The 14,058-nt window shown below is 41.6% G+C and overlaps 1 protein-coding gene across 2 annotated transcripts in view; it reads left to right on the top strand.

Annotated features, from left to right (window-relative positions):
- The first annotated feature begins 1,792 nt into the window (after nucleotides 1-1,792).
- LOC135509355 (solute carrier organic anion transporter family member 3A1-like) overlaps nucleotides 1,793-14,058 on the top strand; it is a 68,872-nt gene continuing 56,606 nt past the window's right edge. For both annotated transcript variants that reach the window (XM_064929951.1, XM_064929952.1), the window contains exons 1-2: nucleotides 1,793-2,471; nucleotides 10,081-10,540. In XM_064929951.1, the coding sequence (XP_064786023.1) occupies nucleotides 2,328-2,471; nucleotides 10,081-10,540 (604 nt within the window). In that variant the 5' untranslated portion in view covers nucleotides 1,793-2,327. The remainder of the gene's footprint in view (nucleotides 2,472-10,080; nucleotides 10,541-14,058) is intronic.

Raw genomic sequence — 14,058 nt, forward strand, 5'->3', positions numbered from 1 at the left:
ACGTTGAGTGTGGCTGAGGTGCACCCATGACCAGCTCGGAAACCAGATTGCATAGTGGAGAAGGTACGTTGGGATTCAAAATGGTCGGTGATCTGTTTGTTAACTTGGCTTTTGAAGATATTAGAAAGGTGGGGCAGGATGGATATAGGTCAATAACAGTTTGAGTCTAGAGTGTCTCCCCCTTTGGAAAGGGGAATAACCGCGGCAGTTTTCCAATCTTTGGGGATTTGCTTTTCCAATAGTGAAGGAGTTCCCACACATGCTGAGCACTTGTTGGCTGCTTTTCCTTCACTCTGCGGTCCAACTCATCCCAAACCATCTCAATTGGGTTGAGGCTGGGTGATTGTGGAGGCCAGGTCATCTGATGCAGCACTCTACCACTCACCTTGGTCAAATAGCCCTTACACTGCCTGGAGGTGTGTTTTAGGTCATTAGCCTGTTGAAAAATAAATGACAGTCCCATTAAGAGCAAACCAGATGGGAAGGCATATCGCTGCAGAATGCTGTGGTAGCCATGCTGGTTAAATGTGTCTTGAATTCTAAATAAATGACAGTGTTACCAGCAAAGCACCCCCACACCTCCTCCTCCATGCTTCACGGTAGGAACCACACATGCGGAGATCCTCCGTTCACCTACTCTGCGTCTCACAAAGACATGGTGTTTGGAGCAAAAAATCTCACATTTGGACTCATCAGAGCAAAGGACAGAGAGAGGGAGAGAGAGAGAGAGCGAGAGAGAGAGAGAGAGAGAGAGAGAGAGAGAGAGAGAGAGAGAGAGAGAGAGAGAGAGAGAGAGAGAGAGAAAAATGAAATATGTAATTCTTCCCCTGAACAAGACAGTTAAACCACTGTTCCTATGCTGTCATTGTAAATGAGAATTTGTACTTTACTGACTTGCCTAGTTAAATTAAAAACGTATATACATAACCTCTTTTTTTTATTTTAGCTTCTGTACTTGAACTATTTCTACATCATTACAACACTGCATAAAGACATAATATGACATTTGAAATGTCTTTTTTATTTTGGAACTTTTGTGAGTGTGATTGTTACTGTTAATTTTTTATTGCTTATTTAACTTTTGGTTATTATCTATTTCACTTGCTTTGGCAATGTAAACATGTGCCTCCCATACCAATAACGCCCCTTAAATTGAAATTGAGAGAGAAAGAGTAAGAGAGAGAGTGAGTCTGTAAGTAAATCTGAGCCACTCCATTTAGTATGATATGTTATGTTTGGTATGGTTAGATAAGACAGGTGGTTACTTAAGGCAAAATTAAAAGAGGGTGGTTGGTCAGGGCGGGTGTGTAGGCATATAATGCAAACGTCTAACATGCGAGTTTGAATCTTATCAAGGACTTTTCAACAACTTACTACTTTTTTAGCTACTTTGCAACCACTTAGCATGTTAGCTAACCCTTCCCCTAACCCTTTTAGCTAACCCGTTGCCTTACCCTAACTACCCTTTAAGCTAACACTTCCCTTAGCCCTAACCTTAACCCTTTAACCTAACTCCTAAATGTAACCCAAGCTAATGTTAGCGATCTAGCTAACTTTAGCCATTTAGCCAGAATTCGTAATATATCATACGTTTTTCAATTCGTAACATAACTTAATACGAATTGTAATTCGTAACATATAATAAAAAATGGGTGATGGACATCCACAAATGAATACATACCATACTACACGTAACATGGAATACTAACCAAAGTATCTCGGATTTACATACGGAATAATACTAAATGCTCTGAGACCATGTTGCAACCCAGAATTTGGTGCATGCTCCACAGTGCCACTGTAGGGCTGTCAGTGGTTGGATGAGGCGCAGAGTCGGAACATAGGCTACACAAGTTGTGGTGGAGGGAGTGAGTGAGTGCATGCTTAAATACTGTATAACAGGCTACATGACCAAAGGCCATGCCAAGTAAAGGTGGAGCAGCGACTGCGTGGCAAGATTCTTATCGATTGTTTTTAGAATCTACGCATTGTTATGCTTAACATTCGGGAACGAACGTCAAGATTCTGAAAAAATGCTATTTGAGAGAAAACCTGGCGTCTCTCATTCTCGTGTGCATATGAGAAAATCGTCGTGGAGTTCATGTGTCTTATTCGACGAAGTGGCAATGTTTAGAGCTTGCGGAGGGGCAGCCCTTTGGAGTCTGGCTTTATATTTACTGTAATAGTTAGTCAGATGTAAAGCATAGGTTGAACGAGAAAATAGACAGAGACCGTGCGTCAGACACGTGCTGAATGTAGCCTACACAGGGGCCGGTTACCCTCTGGATTTATTTTCTCGCTGTAATACAAAGTAGCGGCTCCAAAGGATGCAGGTGAAAAAACAGAGGGGTTCGGACAGGAGCACAGGAGAGGGTACCCGTAAAAAGTCTTCATGCTTCTCAAACATCAAGATATTTTTGATATCGGAATGTGCCCTGATGTTGGCACAGGGCACTGTTGGAGCCTACCTGGTGAGTGAAACAGTTTAAGCGGTGTCATTACGTCTGTGATGTCTCTCGTGAGAACATCTTTCCAGACTCAGGTTTCATATGAATTCTAATACTTTGGGCCATTTTATCTTAGCTATAACTCCGCGCCAGTACTGAGCATGTAAGCAAAGTAGGCTATCTGTCATGAAACGGGCAACAGCTATGACATAATGAGATACGTTTTACCCGGTTTAAAGCAGGCTTGACATACACCGGTGTTTTAAATACGCAGTAGCCAGTGCCCATGCCAGGCTAGCCAACATGTGAACTCAATATTCAATTCGAAACCAATTTTCGTCTGGTTGAGGAGTTTAACCTTGTCCATATGTCCACAGCTAACATAGCCTATTTTCCCTCTGTCAAAACAAACCTGTTAATGATGGTTTGTTCTCCTAATGCCGCACCTAAATAATCCAAGTACCCAAAATAACAGTGATTCCGTAGAGGACAACCATTTACAGGTGATTTGTTAGTTTATGCGGCAAATGGGCCATATAGCTGTAATATACATGTAATATGCTGCAATAACACAATCTATTGGTGTAGCTGGATAAGTGAAATTATAGGCCCCTACCTGTATTATCAGAGTGCCAGGCTTGAAAGCAATGCTATCTTGTTTAAGAAGAGCAGACAAGCCTATTCAACTATTTTATCTCAAGTTCACACCTGATGCTTTTGATATGCTATAGGCCTACTCTTTTGAACCGTTTAAATCGTTTTAGTCCTAATAGGTCCTCCTTACAGAAATATTTTCTATGCTCCCTTCTCAAATTCAGTTGATGTTTTGGTGATGTTTATAGTAGGGCATTTTAAGTCACGAAGTGGTATGGTGGGCTAGTGCCACTTCCCAGGGAAATCAAAGATGTAAACTGAAATGCTTTGACCTTATTTGGAGTGGAACGTGTTATCTATTCTGTGCCACTGAACCAAAAGCCTCCTCCTGACCATGGGAACAGTGTAGCCTATGTGGATGAGGCATGTTGGTATCCAGTCAGAATTTCCCCTGTAAGGAGTGGACTTGGATTGTTGAGTCAAATGTACAATTAACAAGAATTCACCACTTCCTGCCTTTGATATGAAGTTTAATGACCCCAAATTATTGAGAGGAATGTTTTCCAAAGTAATTGGTACTTCGTTTTTTTCTATCTATTTTATTCTATTTTTATAACATGTTGTTATAACATGGTTTAAAAAATAATCTATTTAGATGGACTAACTTTCTAACTCTACTTGCTTGTGAACCAAGTAACATTATCATCAAATTGGGCCTACAACCAGTAGTCTCCAACCTTTTCTCTCTGACTTGGATGGAACATTGCACACATTTTTCTGTGATGTGTCTCTCTGCTATGTACAGACTCGCCGGTCACAGTGGAAGGAATGGGTCTATCAGGATTCCTCTGTGTGATAATTGGTCTAGTTATGTCTCATTGAATTGAATGTAGTTGAAACGGGAATATGTCTCATCTGCAGCAGTGGCTGCAGGGGACTCTGATGGCTTTTATACATAGGCACTTATAGCTTAGCTTAGCTAGAATGTTTACACCTACAGTATAACTACCATTTAAAGCCCTGTCTCACTTTGACTATGTAAATATTTTCAACTACACTTTCCAGGAGGTTATTCTAAAGAAGGTTAAACCACATTTAACTAATACGGGTACACTTTATACTGGTGAGTAAAGATTAGCAAATTATGGATCTGAGAGGGAAGCGCATTAACAGACCTTCAGCCATGCTCTATCGCTGTCAGCACAGGTAGTCTCTTTCACATGGCACCTGCTCCATTTGCATGGGCTGGAAACCAGGCACCAGCTACAAGGACAAGCTGATGACAATGTCATGACTTTATTTGAGGTCCTCCTGTGTCAGAGCTATTGTTGTATACATGATAGGGTGAAGCAACTTAAAGTGTGTGCTGGTAGCCAGGGAGCCAGCCTGGAAGTCATGGGTCATGGCCTATACTCTTGCTCTACATTAGCAGCTTACAATTTACTTTTTCCCAGGCAACATAGTCTCTGTGTAAACAGTCAGTGCACATACCTGCATAGACAATCACTCTCAACACTATGGGGTTGGGGTTGACTCTCAGCTTCCCTAGTTTAATTTTGACAATGATCTGGAAATGGTGTGTAAACCTACCATAAGTTTTTAGTTCTCGGAAATTCAGCAGAACTCTGTGGTTTCAGCCCACGTTGAATGTTGTGGTGACAGTGGTGAATTTGTTTGCTGTTACGTGCTCCATCTACGCATTGCAAAACAGGCTGAACTGTCTATGTACTTTATAATTTCCCCTGCATATATTCGATTTTCAAACCCAACATTAGTAGTTGATTATATTAATTCTACACTAAGTGTGAGACTTTAATGCGTTCAGGTTAAGCTATAGTTAAAGTTTGGTGTTACTACCTCGCCCTCTCCAATCTTGCAACTTGCCAAAACCTAATATTTTGGAATTAGACAGGGTTCTGTAAAGGCTTCTGGCAGACACTGAATTGCCCTTTTGAAAGGGCGTCTAGACAGCATAGGAACCTGAGACGCACTTCAACAGTTTTAGTTAGCAAAGGGCTGTAGTTATGTCATAAACCGTGCTTACACAAGCCTCATCCGCTTGTTAAAAAAGGGTGTGGGGCTTGCATCCTCTCATTCTGGACAGGTGAGGTAATGTTGAGGCTAAATGGTCACATTGTCCATGAAAACACAGCCAGACAAGTTTGCATTGTAACCATGCTGCAATAAATACAACAAACCTTCCTGACTAACTGTGTTTACTTTTGAGTTCAAGATTCCAGGTGTATCTTAACTAGATTTCTGTAGCTAGAGTTACTCATCTGTCTGCAATGTATACAGTCTTTTTAGATAACATAGACCTAACTATAAATATTTATTTTCAATTATTGAGTCTAGAAATGCAGTATATTTTAGTAAAATGCTTTGATGGCAGAGTGCATATACAACACATGGAATTTGGGGGACGGGTGCTCTTCTAAACTCACTGCTGTCAGGCCCACTGGTGCTCGAGTCTAGTCTGGGCAAGAGATGACATGATATGGTCTGCTTGGCCTTTGCTGCCATTCCTCTGCTGTGGTGTGGTGGTGAAGTGGAGGTTCGGGAGTCTGTGCTGGTGTCTGCTGATAGGCCTTGTACATAGGATGACTGACATCACTACATTAATTTATAACACTTAAAAAAAATGTATATATATATTTATTTAACTAGGCGAGTCAGTTAAGAACAAATTCGTATTTACAATGACAGCTTCCCCCGGCCAAACCCTAACTTGGACGATGCTGGGCCAATTGTGCGCCACCCAATGGGACTTCCAATTACAGCCAGTTGTGATACAGCCTGGTATTCAACTAGGGTCTGTAGTGACGCCTCTAGCACTAAGATGCAGAGCCTTAGACTGCTGCACCACTCAGAAGCCCAACCTGTGGTCGTGTTCAAATTGAATCAAAGTGTAGGTAGTTGAATTAGTATAGTTATTTCTCAGTCACACCTGCCATTTAAAGTAATCACTTTGTAAAGTCACAGAGAGAAGAAGATCATTTTTCCTACTGGCAATGGCATCCTTCTCTAAGTTAGCTGTTATTTTCCTGTCCCCACGGCTCCTAAGAGGAGCTTAATTTAGCATGTTAGCCTGTTGGACATCACTGTGGGAATGGAAGAGGACCATGCCCTTTCAAGGACATTTTGGAAAACATCCGAAAATAGTTTGATAATCGTTGTGAAAATATGACAGGTGGGATATGGCTCAGCAGTTGGTTCCCAGACATTGCAAACCCACATATTTTTTTATGAACTCTCTTGACAATACTCACCAATTTAATTTTATACATCTGAGGATCCACTTCTTTGAGAAGGGGCAGCCTATTGTACTTCCTGCAGAGCAAAGCCCCATTTCCACTAGCACTTGGAATTAGGGCTGGCTCAAATAGAATTCTCAAATTAGAGCCCATTCAGGGGAAACTGGGACCATCGCAGACCATTTTCACAACTAATGCCAGCTCGATTAGATTTCAGGTTGGTGACGCCATTACTATGAAACCACCAGCTGATCACAGCTGGATGCTGACACCACCTTTAGCTAGCTCGTCTTGGCTTGTTGCTGTTACCTAGCACATGGTCAAGCAGTACTGAGTCATACATGGCACAAATTACCACCATAGCTGGCTCCTTCATTCATTTTTGTACTGCACAATAAACTTTTATGAGAACAGTCAGCCCTCGAATGCTAGTTACCTAACGTTAGCCAGCAAATCGGAGTTGAAAAAGCTAGCTAGCTAGCTAACATTAGCTAGTAGGACTTTTAACTGGCCAGGTTGTGAAAGCTAGCTAGCTAGCTACATCATATCAAATCTGTCATCTGGTTTGCTTGGATAGCTAGCTAGCTAAAGCCCAAGGCCATAGCAAGCTAAACATTTTTGCTAACTTCATGGCTCTGAGTCTGGCTGGCAGTGGCAGGAGTATGGGGTAATGTTAGTTACAGCATGGTGAGGGTGAATAAAAATTCTTCAACATCTTCACAGTCACGGCTACCTAGCAACATGACAACATTTGTAATTTCTGGAGGTGGAAACCCAATTTGAGATTGCCCACAAAGGCCAGCCCACCCAGGTTGACTCCAATTGGCCAATGGAAACGGGGCTTTTGGGTAATTTTCCAAATTCTTTATGGTAGAGCGTTTGTGTGTATTCCATGCATTTCTGTTTCAGTCTGGCCTTGGTGTTCCTTTGCATCATTGTAGCCTGTACAGTGTTGATAAAAAGGTGTGGGTGGTTGGTCTTATGTTCTTTAAGAATCTTTTTTCCCTATTAGTTGTGGGTGTTCCGTATCACCATCTAGGAGGCAACCGGTGTACCAAAAACAGAAGACTGGCCAGATTTACCAAGGTCATTGCTATCAAACTATATATAGTCCTCCTGAGCCTCTGTGAAGTTGGTCTTTAACATTCAAGATGTCATGGAAATCAGTGTCTTACAAAAACTTGCCTTCATAGCAGTTACAAATGGGGTTTGGTAAGTCTACATATCACATGAAAAAAATGTAAATTAAATGATCAATTTAATCATTATACGTAGTTAGGATCGTTATACTTAGGATCCTATCTGATGAACTGAAATGCATTCCATGATGTCTGACTTCCATGTATTTTACCAACAATGGCAGAGGGAGGCAAAATCCCCTGCTGCCCCAACTTCCATCCAGAGACAGTGTTATGCTCTTATCTTTTACTTGCGTTAAATGCTGCACCATTAACTCAGAGAGAGGGAGAGAGAGAGAGCGTTTGGGGAGGATGCACTTTCCATAAAGCCATGCGAGTAAGTGATGCAGTGCCCAGCTAATCAAAAACAGGGCTCCATCTTGGCAGAGAGAGGATTTTACTCAGAGCACAATGAGAAACATCTGAAAGAGGTCTCATTGTGAGTCAGTATATCCAAAGGAAAATTATTATTTAAAAGGGCACAACCTCAATAACATGGTATTTTCATAGCCATGTCATATTTCTCTAAACCCTCTTGCATGCAACTTAATTCACAATTCCACCGTGCAAACAATATCACATTTTTTCTCATTTGCATGTACAGGTACCTGAAGTTTGGGAACCCCTTGGCATGTTAATCCTTACAATTCCAATATCTAGAGTTTTATGTGATTATTTTGTATTTCATTTGGGAAAATCACATCTTTCAGAGATGTTTACTATAGAAACATGTCATTTGTCTTATACAGTGGGGCAAAAAAGTATTTTGTCAGCCACCAATTGTGCAAGTTCTCTCACTTAAAAAGATGAGAGGCCTGTAATTTTCATCATAGGTACACTTCAACTATGACATACAAAATGAGGAAAACAAATCCAGAAAATCACATTGTAGGATTTTTAATGAATTGGTGGAAAATAGATATTTGGTCACCTACAAACAAGATTTCTGGCTCTCACAGACCTGTAACTTATTCTTTAAGAGGCTCCTCTGTCCTCCACTCGTTACCTGTATTAATGGCACCTGTTTGAACTTGTTATCAGTATAAAAGACACCTGTCCACAACCTCAAACAGTCACACTCCAAACTCCACTATGGCCAAGACCAAAGAGCTGTCAAAGGACAACAGAAACAAAATTGTAGACCTGCACCAGGCTGGGAAGACTGAATCTGCAATAGGTAAGCAGCTTGGTTTGAAGAAATCAACTGTGGGAGTATTTATTAGGAAATAGAAAACATACAAGACCACTGATAATCTCCCTCGATCTGGGGCTCCAAGCAAGATCTCACCCCGTGGGGTCAAAATGATCACAAGAATGGTGAGCAAAAATCCCAAAACCACACGGGGGGACCTAGTGAATGACAATGCAGAGAGCTGGGACCAAAGTAACAAAGCCTACCATCAGTAACACACTATGCCGCCAGGGACTCAAAACCTGCAGTGCCAGACGTGTCCCCCTGCTTAAGCCAGTACATGTCCAGGGCCGTCTGAAGTTTGCTAGAGAGCATTTGGATGATCCAGAAGAAGATTGGGAGAATGGCATATGGTTAGATGAAACCATAATAGAACTTTTTGGTAAAAACTCAACTTGTCGTGTTTGGAGGACAAAGAATGCTGAGTTGCATCCAAAGAACACCATACCTACTGCGAAGCATGGTGGTGGAAACATCATGCTTTGGGTCTGTTTTTCTGCAAAGGGACCAGGACGACTGATCCGTGTAAAGGAAAGAATGAATGGGGCCATGTATCGTGAGATTTTGTGTGAAAACCTCCTTCCATCAGCAAGGGCATTGAAGATGAAACGTGGCTGGGTCTTTCAGCATGACAATGATCCCAAACACACCGCCCGCGCAACGAAGGAGTGGCTTCGTAAGAAGCATTTCAAGGTGCTGGAGTGGCCTAGCCAGTCTCCAGATCTCAACCCCATAGAAAATCTTTGGAGGGAGCTGAAAGTCCGTGTTGCCCAGCAACAGCCCCAAAACATCATTACTCTAGAGGTGATCTGCATGGAGGAATGGGCCAAAATACCAGCAACAGTGTGTGAAAACCTTGTGAAGACTTACAGAAAACCTTTGACCTCTGTCATTGCCAACAAAGTATTCAGATAAACTTTTGTTATTGACCAAATATTTATTTTCCACCATAATTTGCAAATAAATTCATAAAAAATCCTACAAAGTGATTTTCTGGATTTTTTTTCTAATTTTGTCTGTCATAGTTGAAGTGTACCTATGATGAAAATTACAGTCTTGGTTACTTGGTTTTCAATGGTAATTGTAAAATACTGCACCCATCTGAGATGTGATTCAGTATACCAAAGGCCATTCATTGAACTGCATCAAATGTTGCAAGTGATTCTTGTGGTAAAACAATAACCATGATCCATGCCGTATTTATTTAATTGCTGTTTGTAAGCTAGGTCTTTTCCCCCATTTTCCTCTCAATTACATACTTCTTAGCTAGTGAGAAAACAATTAGGCTTTAAGCCTGGTAATATTTTAGCATCGTAATGATGATACCCTGTCATTTACGAAGTTAATCAGTTATGGGAAGTTAGTTATGATTGCCGTTTATGAGCAACATATTTCCTCTGCTGTTGCTTTCTCAGGTGAGTGTCCTGACCACCCTGGAGCGACGATTCAACCTCCAAAGTGCCGATGTGGGTGTGATCGCCAGCAGCTTTGAGATTGGCAATCTAGCTCTTATCCTATTCGTCAGCTACTTCGGGGCCAAAGCAAACCGGCCAAGGTTGATTGGCTGTGGGGGTATCGTCATGGCGCTAGGAGCTCTTCTGTCAGCACTGCCAGAGTTTCTAACCAAACAATACGAGCACAAGCCAGGGCAGACATGGAGGACTGAGGTGGGCAGGAATGGGTGCGCCAACAGTACCAGGAATGGTGGGCAATATATAGAGGAGTTGTGTTCCAACAAGGCAAACACCAACATGATGTACCTGCTGCTGATTGGGGCCCAGATGCTGCTGGGGATTGGAGCCACCCCAGTTCAGCCCCTGGGTGTGTCCTACATAGATGACCATGTGAAGAGGAAAGACTCCTCTCTGTATATAGGTAAGTTAGTTAGATGCATTAATACACTATGGGAATACGTTGCTACACTACAGGATATGTTAATACACTATAAACTAGATTTACTACACACTGAGACCACTTCACACATGTCATTTTAATGAGGAAATAAAACAGAAAAGGTGGACCATTGAGATTTAATAAAGGTCCAGGAGGGAAGAATCTCATTGTATCATTGTGAGCCTCCATTTCTATTTAACTTTACAGTTTAACCTTACAGTTTAACCTTAAAGTTAAATATAAATGGAGGATCACAATGACACAATGAGATCTTTGTCAAGGTGACAGAGACATCTTTGAGGGATAATTGGACATTTCACTGCAATATATTCTATTTTTTTCTGTATTTGAGTGTGCTCCCCTGTAGCTCAGCTGGTAGAGCATGGCTCTTGCAACGCCAGGATAGTGTGTTTGATTCCATAACTGTAAGTTTCTTTGGATAGAAGTGTCTGCTAAATGCCATATAGCTGTTTTATATTAAAATAATATTTAAGAGAAGGAGATTGTTATCACACTAGCATTTCACAATCTATTTGTTCCAGTGCCAATGGGTTCATAAGACTACCCAAATTGTCCCATCTGTATGGTGGGAGGACAAACAGTGGTTGTGTTTGTCTTCTGATCACTGCCGGAAGGTGCAGTGTGTACACAGCCCTGCCTTTGAGTCAATACAGCATGAATGTATTCTCTGTGTTGTGCTCAGTCTTTCTTTTGTCCCCAAGCACAATCTGGCCCATGTGACTGCCAGGTGAGCAGATCTGTGAGGGGTTTATTATCTCCATTACATTTGTGCTGGAGTCACAGTCAAGTGCAGATGCCTGGGATGAAACAGGAGCATAAAAGTACAAAATGTCTCCACTCAGCTGGCTTGCGCTCTTACACAGGTATTTGACCAACTGCTGACTTAGCGTTTCAAGGTTTAACAGTGTATTCAAAGCACTTTCTGAGCTAACCTTAAATAGCAGATGATTGTTTGCGAATGTACCCTGAGGATACTGTCTCTTTGCAGTGCCTTACTGCATCTTTGAATATATTTCACTGATGTTTGGTAAGATATACTGTGGTCAGTCATCCCAACAAACTTCTCAAAATTAAGGGTTGTGTGGCTCTGACGTATTTGCTCTGCTGATTGTAAAGGCCATTGTATTGACAACACCCTAATGTTGTTCTGCCTTGCACATTGAGCATTCAGTATATGTGTGTCATGAGCCCCCCTTGTATAACCACAATTAAATCAAATCAATATTGTATTTGTCATATGTGTCGTATACAACAGGTGTGGAATTTACTGTGAAATGCTTACTTACGAGCCCTTTTCCATTATTGCAGACTTAAATAGTAAGAAAATAAAAATACAACAAAAAAGGAAATAGTAACACAATAAAAAAACAATAATGAGGCTATATACAAGGTGTACCGGTACCGAGTCAATATGAAGGGGTGTGAGGTAGTTGAGTTAATTGAGGTATTATGTACATGTAGGATAGATAATTATGTACATGTAGGATAGATAATGTACATCAGGATAGATAATAAACAGAGTAGCAGCAGCGTTTAAAAGTATGTCTATCTGTGAGTGTGTACGGCGTCAATATGCATGTGTGTGTGTGTGTGATTTGTGTGTGTGAGCATATGTAGTTTGTGTGTGTGTGTGTGTGTGTGTGGGTAGAGTCGGTGCAAGAATGTCAGTGCAAAAAAAAGGGGTTAACTGTTTATCAGTCTTATGGCTTGGAGCCTTTTAGTCCCAGACTTTAAGCTCTGGTACCGCTTGCCGTGCGATAGCAGAGAAAACAGTCTATGACTTGGGTGGCTGGAGTCTTTGACAATCTGTAGGGCCTTCTTCTGACACCGCCTGGTATAGTGGTCCTGGATGGCAGGAAACTTTGCCCCAGTGATGTACTGGGACGTGCGCACTACCCGCTGTAGAGTCTTATGGTCAGATGCCGAGTAGTTGCCATACCAAGCGGTGATGCAGCAGGTCAAAATGCTCTTTATAGTGCAGCTGTAGAACTTTTTGAGGATCTGAGGGCCCATGTAAAATCTTTACAAGTTGGAAGAGGTGTTGTCGTGCCCTTGTCATGACTGTGTTGCTGTGTTTACACGCCATACCTTTGTTAACTATTTATTCTGATTGACTGAAGGGCGTACACAGGGCATGTTACATGACATCACAGCCTTTAGGCTAGATGCTGGCCGCTGGTTAATATCTGCTGCCAGAGGAAGACCACCTGTAGAGATAATTCACAGTCATCTCACAAGTCGAGATGAAGCAAAAATCATGTCTATGATTGCAACTCGCTTTAAAGACCTAGAGTTGTCAAGGTTACAAAGAGATATCGTTGAGGGATAATTGGACATTTCCGTGCAACATGTGCTCTTTCTTCTTTGTTTTTTGCTGATAATGAGAGAGAGAGCATTGTTATATTGGTAGATAAAGCCACAAATCCAGATTAAAGCAGCCAGGTTTCCTAGTTTGATAAAGGCCGTAACGTGGTGTCCATGGATGCACATTAGCCTTCGATGGGATAGAGGAGACGTGGCTTGATGAATCAGCTGCTACATGCATGGCCTTGGTTGATATCGAAGCAGCACCACAGAATGTGAGAATGGCTGATTGGGAGACAAGGTCCTTCCTGATATATTTGCAACATTAGTAATATGGAAGACATTTGGTAGTGTAACACTGATGTGTCGGTCAAACTCAAACCAAAGGCCTTCAGTGTCTTGTATATTCTCAGGCCAACAGCAAATACAGTTGAAGTCGGAAGTTTACATACACCTTGAGATGTTGCTTCACTATATCCACATAATTTTCCTTCTCATGATGCAATCTATTTTGTGAAGTGCACCAGTCCTGCCTGCATCAAAGCACCCCCACATGATGCTGCCACCCCTGTGCTTCACGGTTGGGATGTGTTCTTTTCTCCAAAAAGTACGATCTTTGTGCCCATGTGCAGTTGCAAATCGTAGTCTGGCTTTTTTTATGGCTGTTTTGGAGCAGTGGCTTCTTCCTTGCTGAGTGGCCTTTCAGGTTATGTCGATATAGGACGTGTTTTACTGTGGATATAGATACTTTTGTACCTGTTTCCTCCAGCATCTTCACAAGGTCCTTTGATGTTGTTCTGGGATTGATTTGCACTTTTCGCACCAAAGTACATTCATCTCCAGGAGACAGTCTCCTTCCTGAGCGGTATGACGGTTGTGTGGTCCCATGGTGTTAATACTTGGTACTATTGTTTGTACAGATGAACGTGGTACCTTCAGGCGTTTGGAAATTGATCCCAAGGATGAACTTTTTAATCAGGTTTAAAATTATTTTTCTGAGGTCTTGGTTGATTTCTTTAGATTTTCCCATGATGTCAAGCAAAGAGGCACTGAGTTTGAAGCACGGCCTTGAAATACATCCACAGGTACACCTCCAATTGACTCAAATGATGTCAATTAGCCTATCAGAAGCTTCCAAAGCCATAATTTTCTGGAATTGTCCAAGCTGTTTAAAT

Source organism: Oncorhynchus masou, chromosome 22, assembly GCF_036934945.1.
Source record: "Oncorhynchus masou masou isolate Uvic2021 chromosome 22, UVic_Omas_1.1, whole genome shotgun sequence".
Taxonomy (NCBI): Eukaryota; Metazoa; Chordata; class Actinopteri; order Salmoniformes; family Salmonidae; genus Oncorhynchus; species Oncorhynchus masou.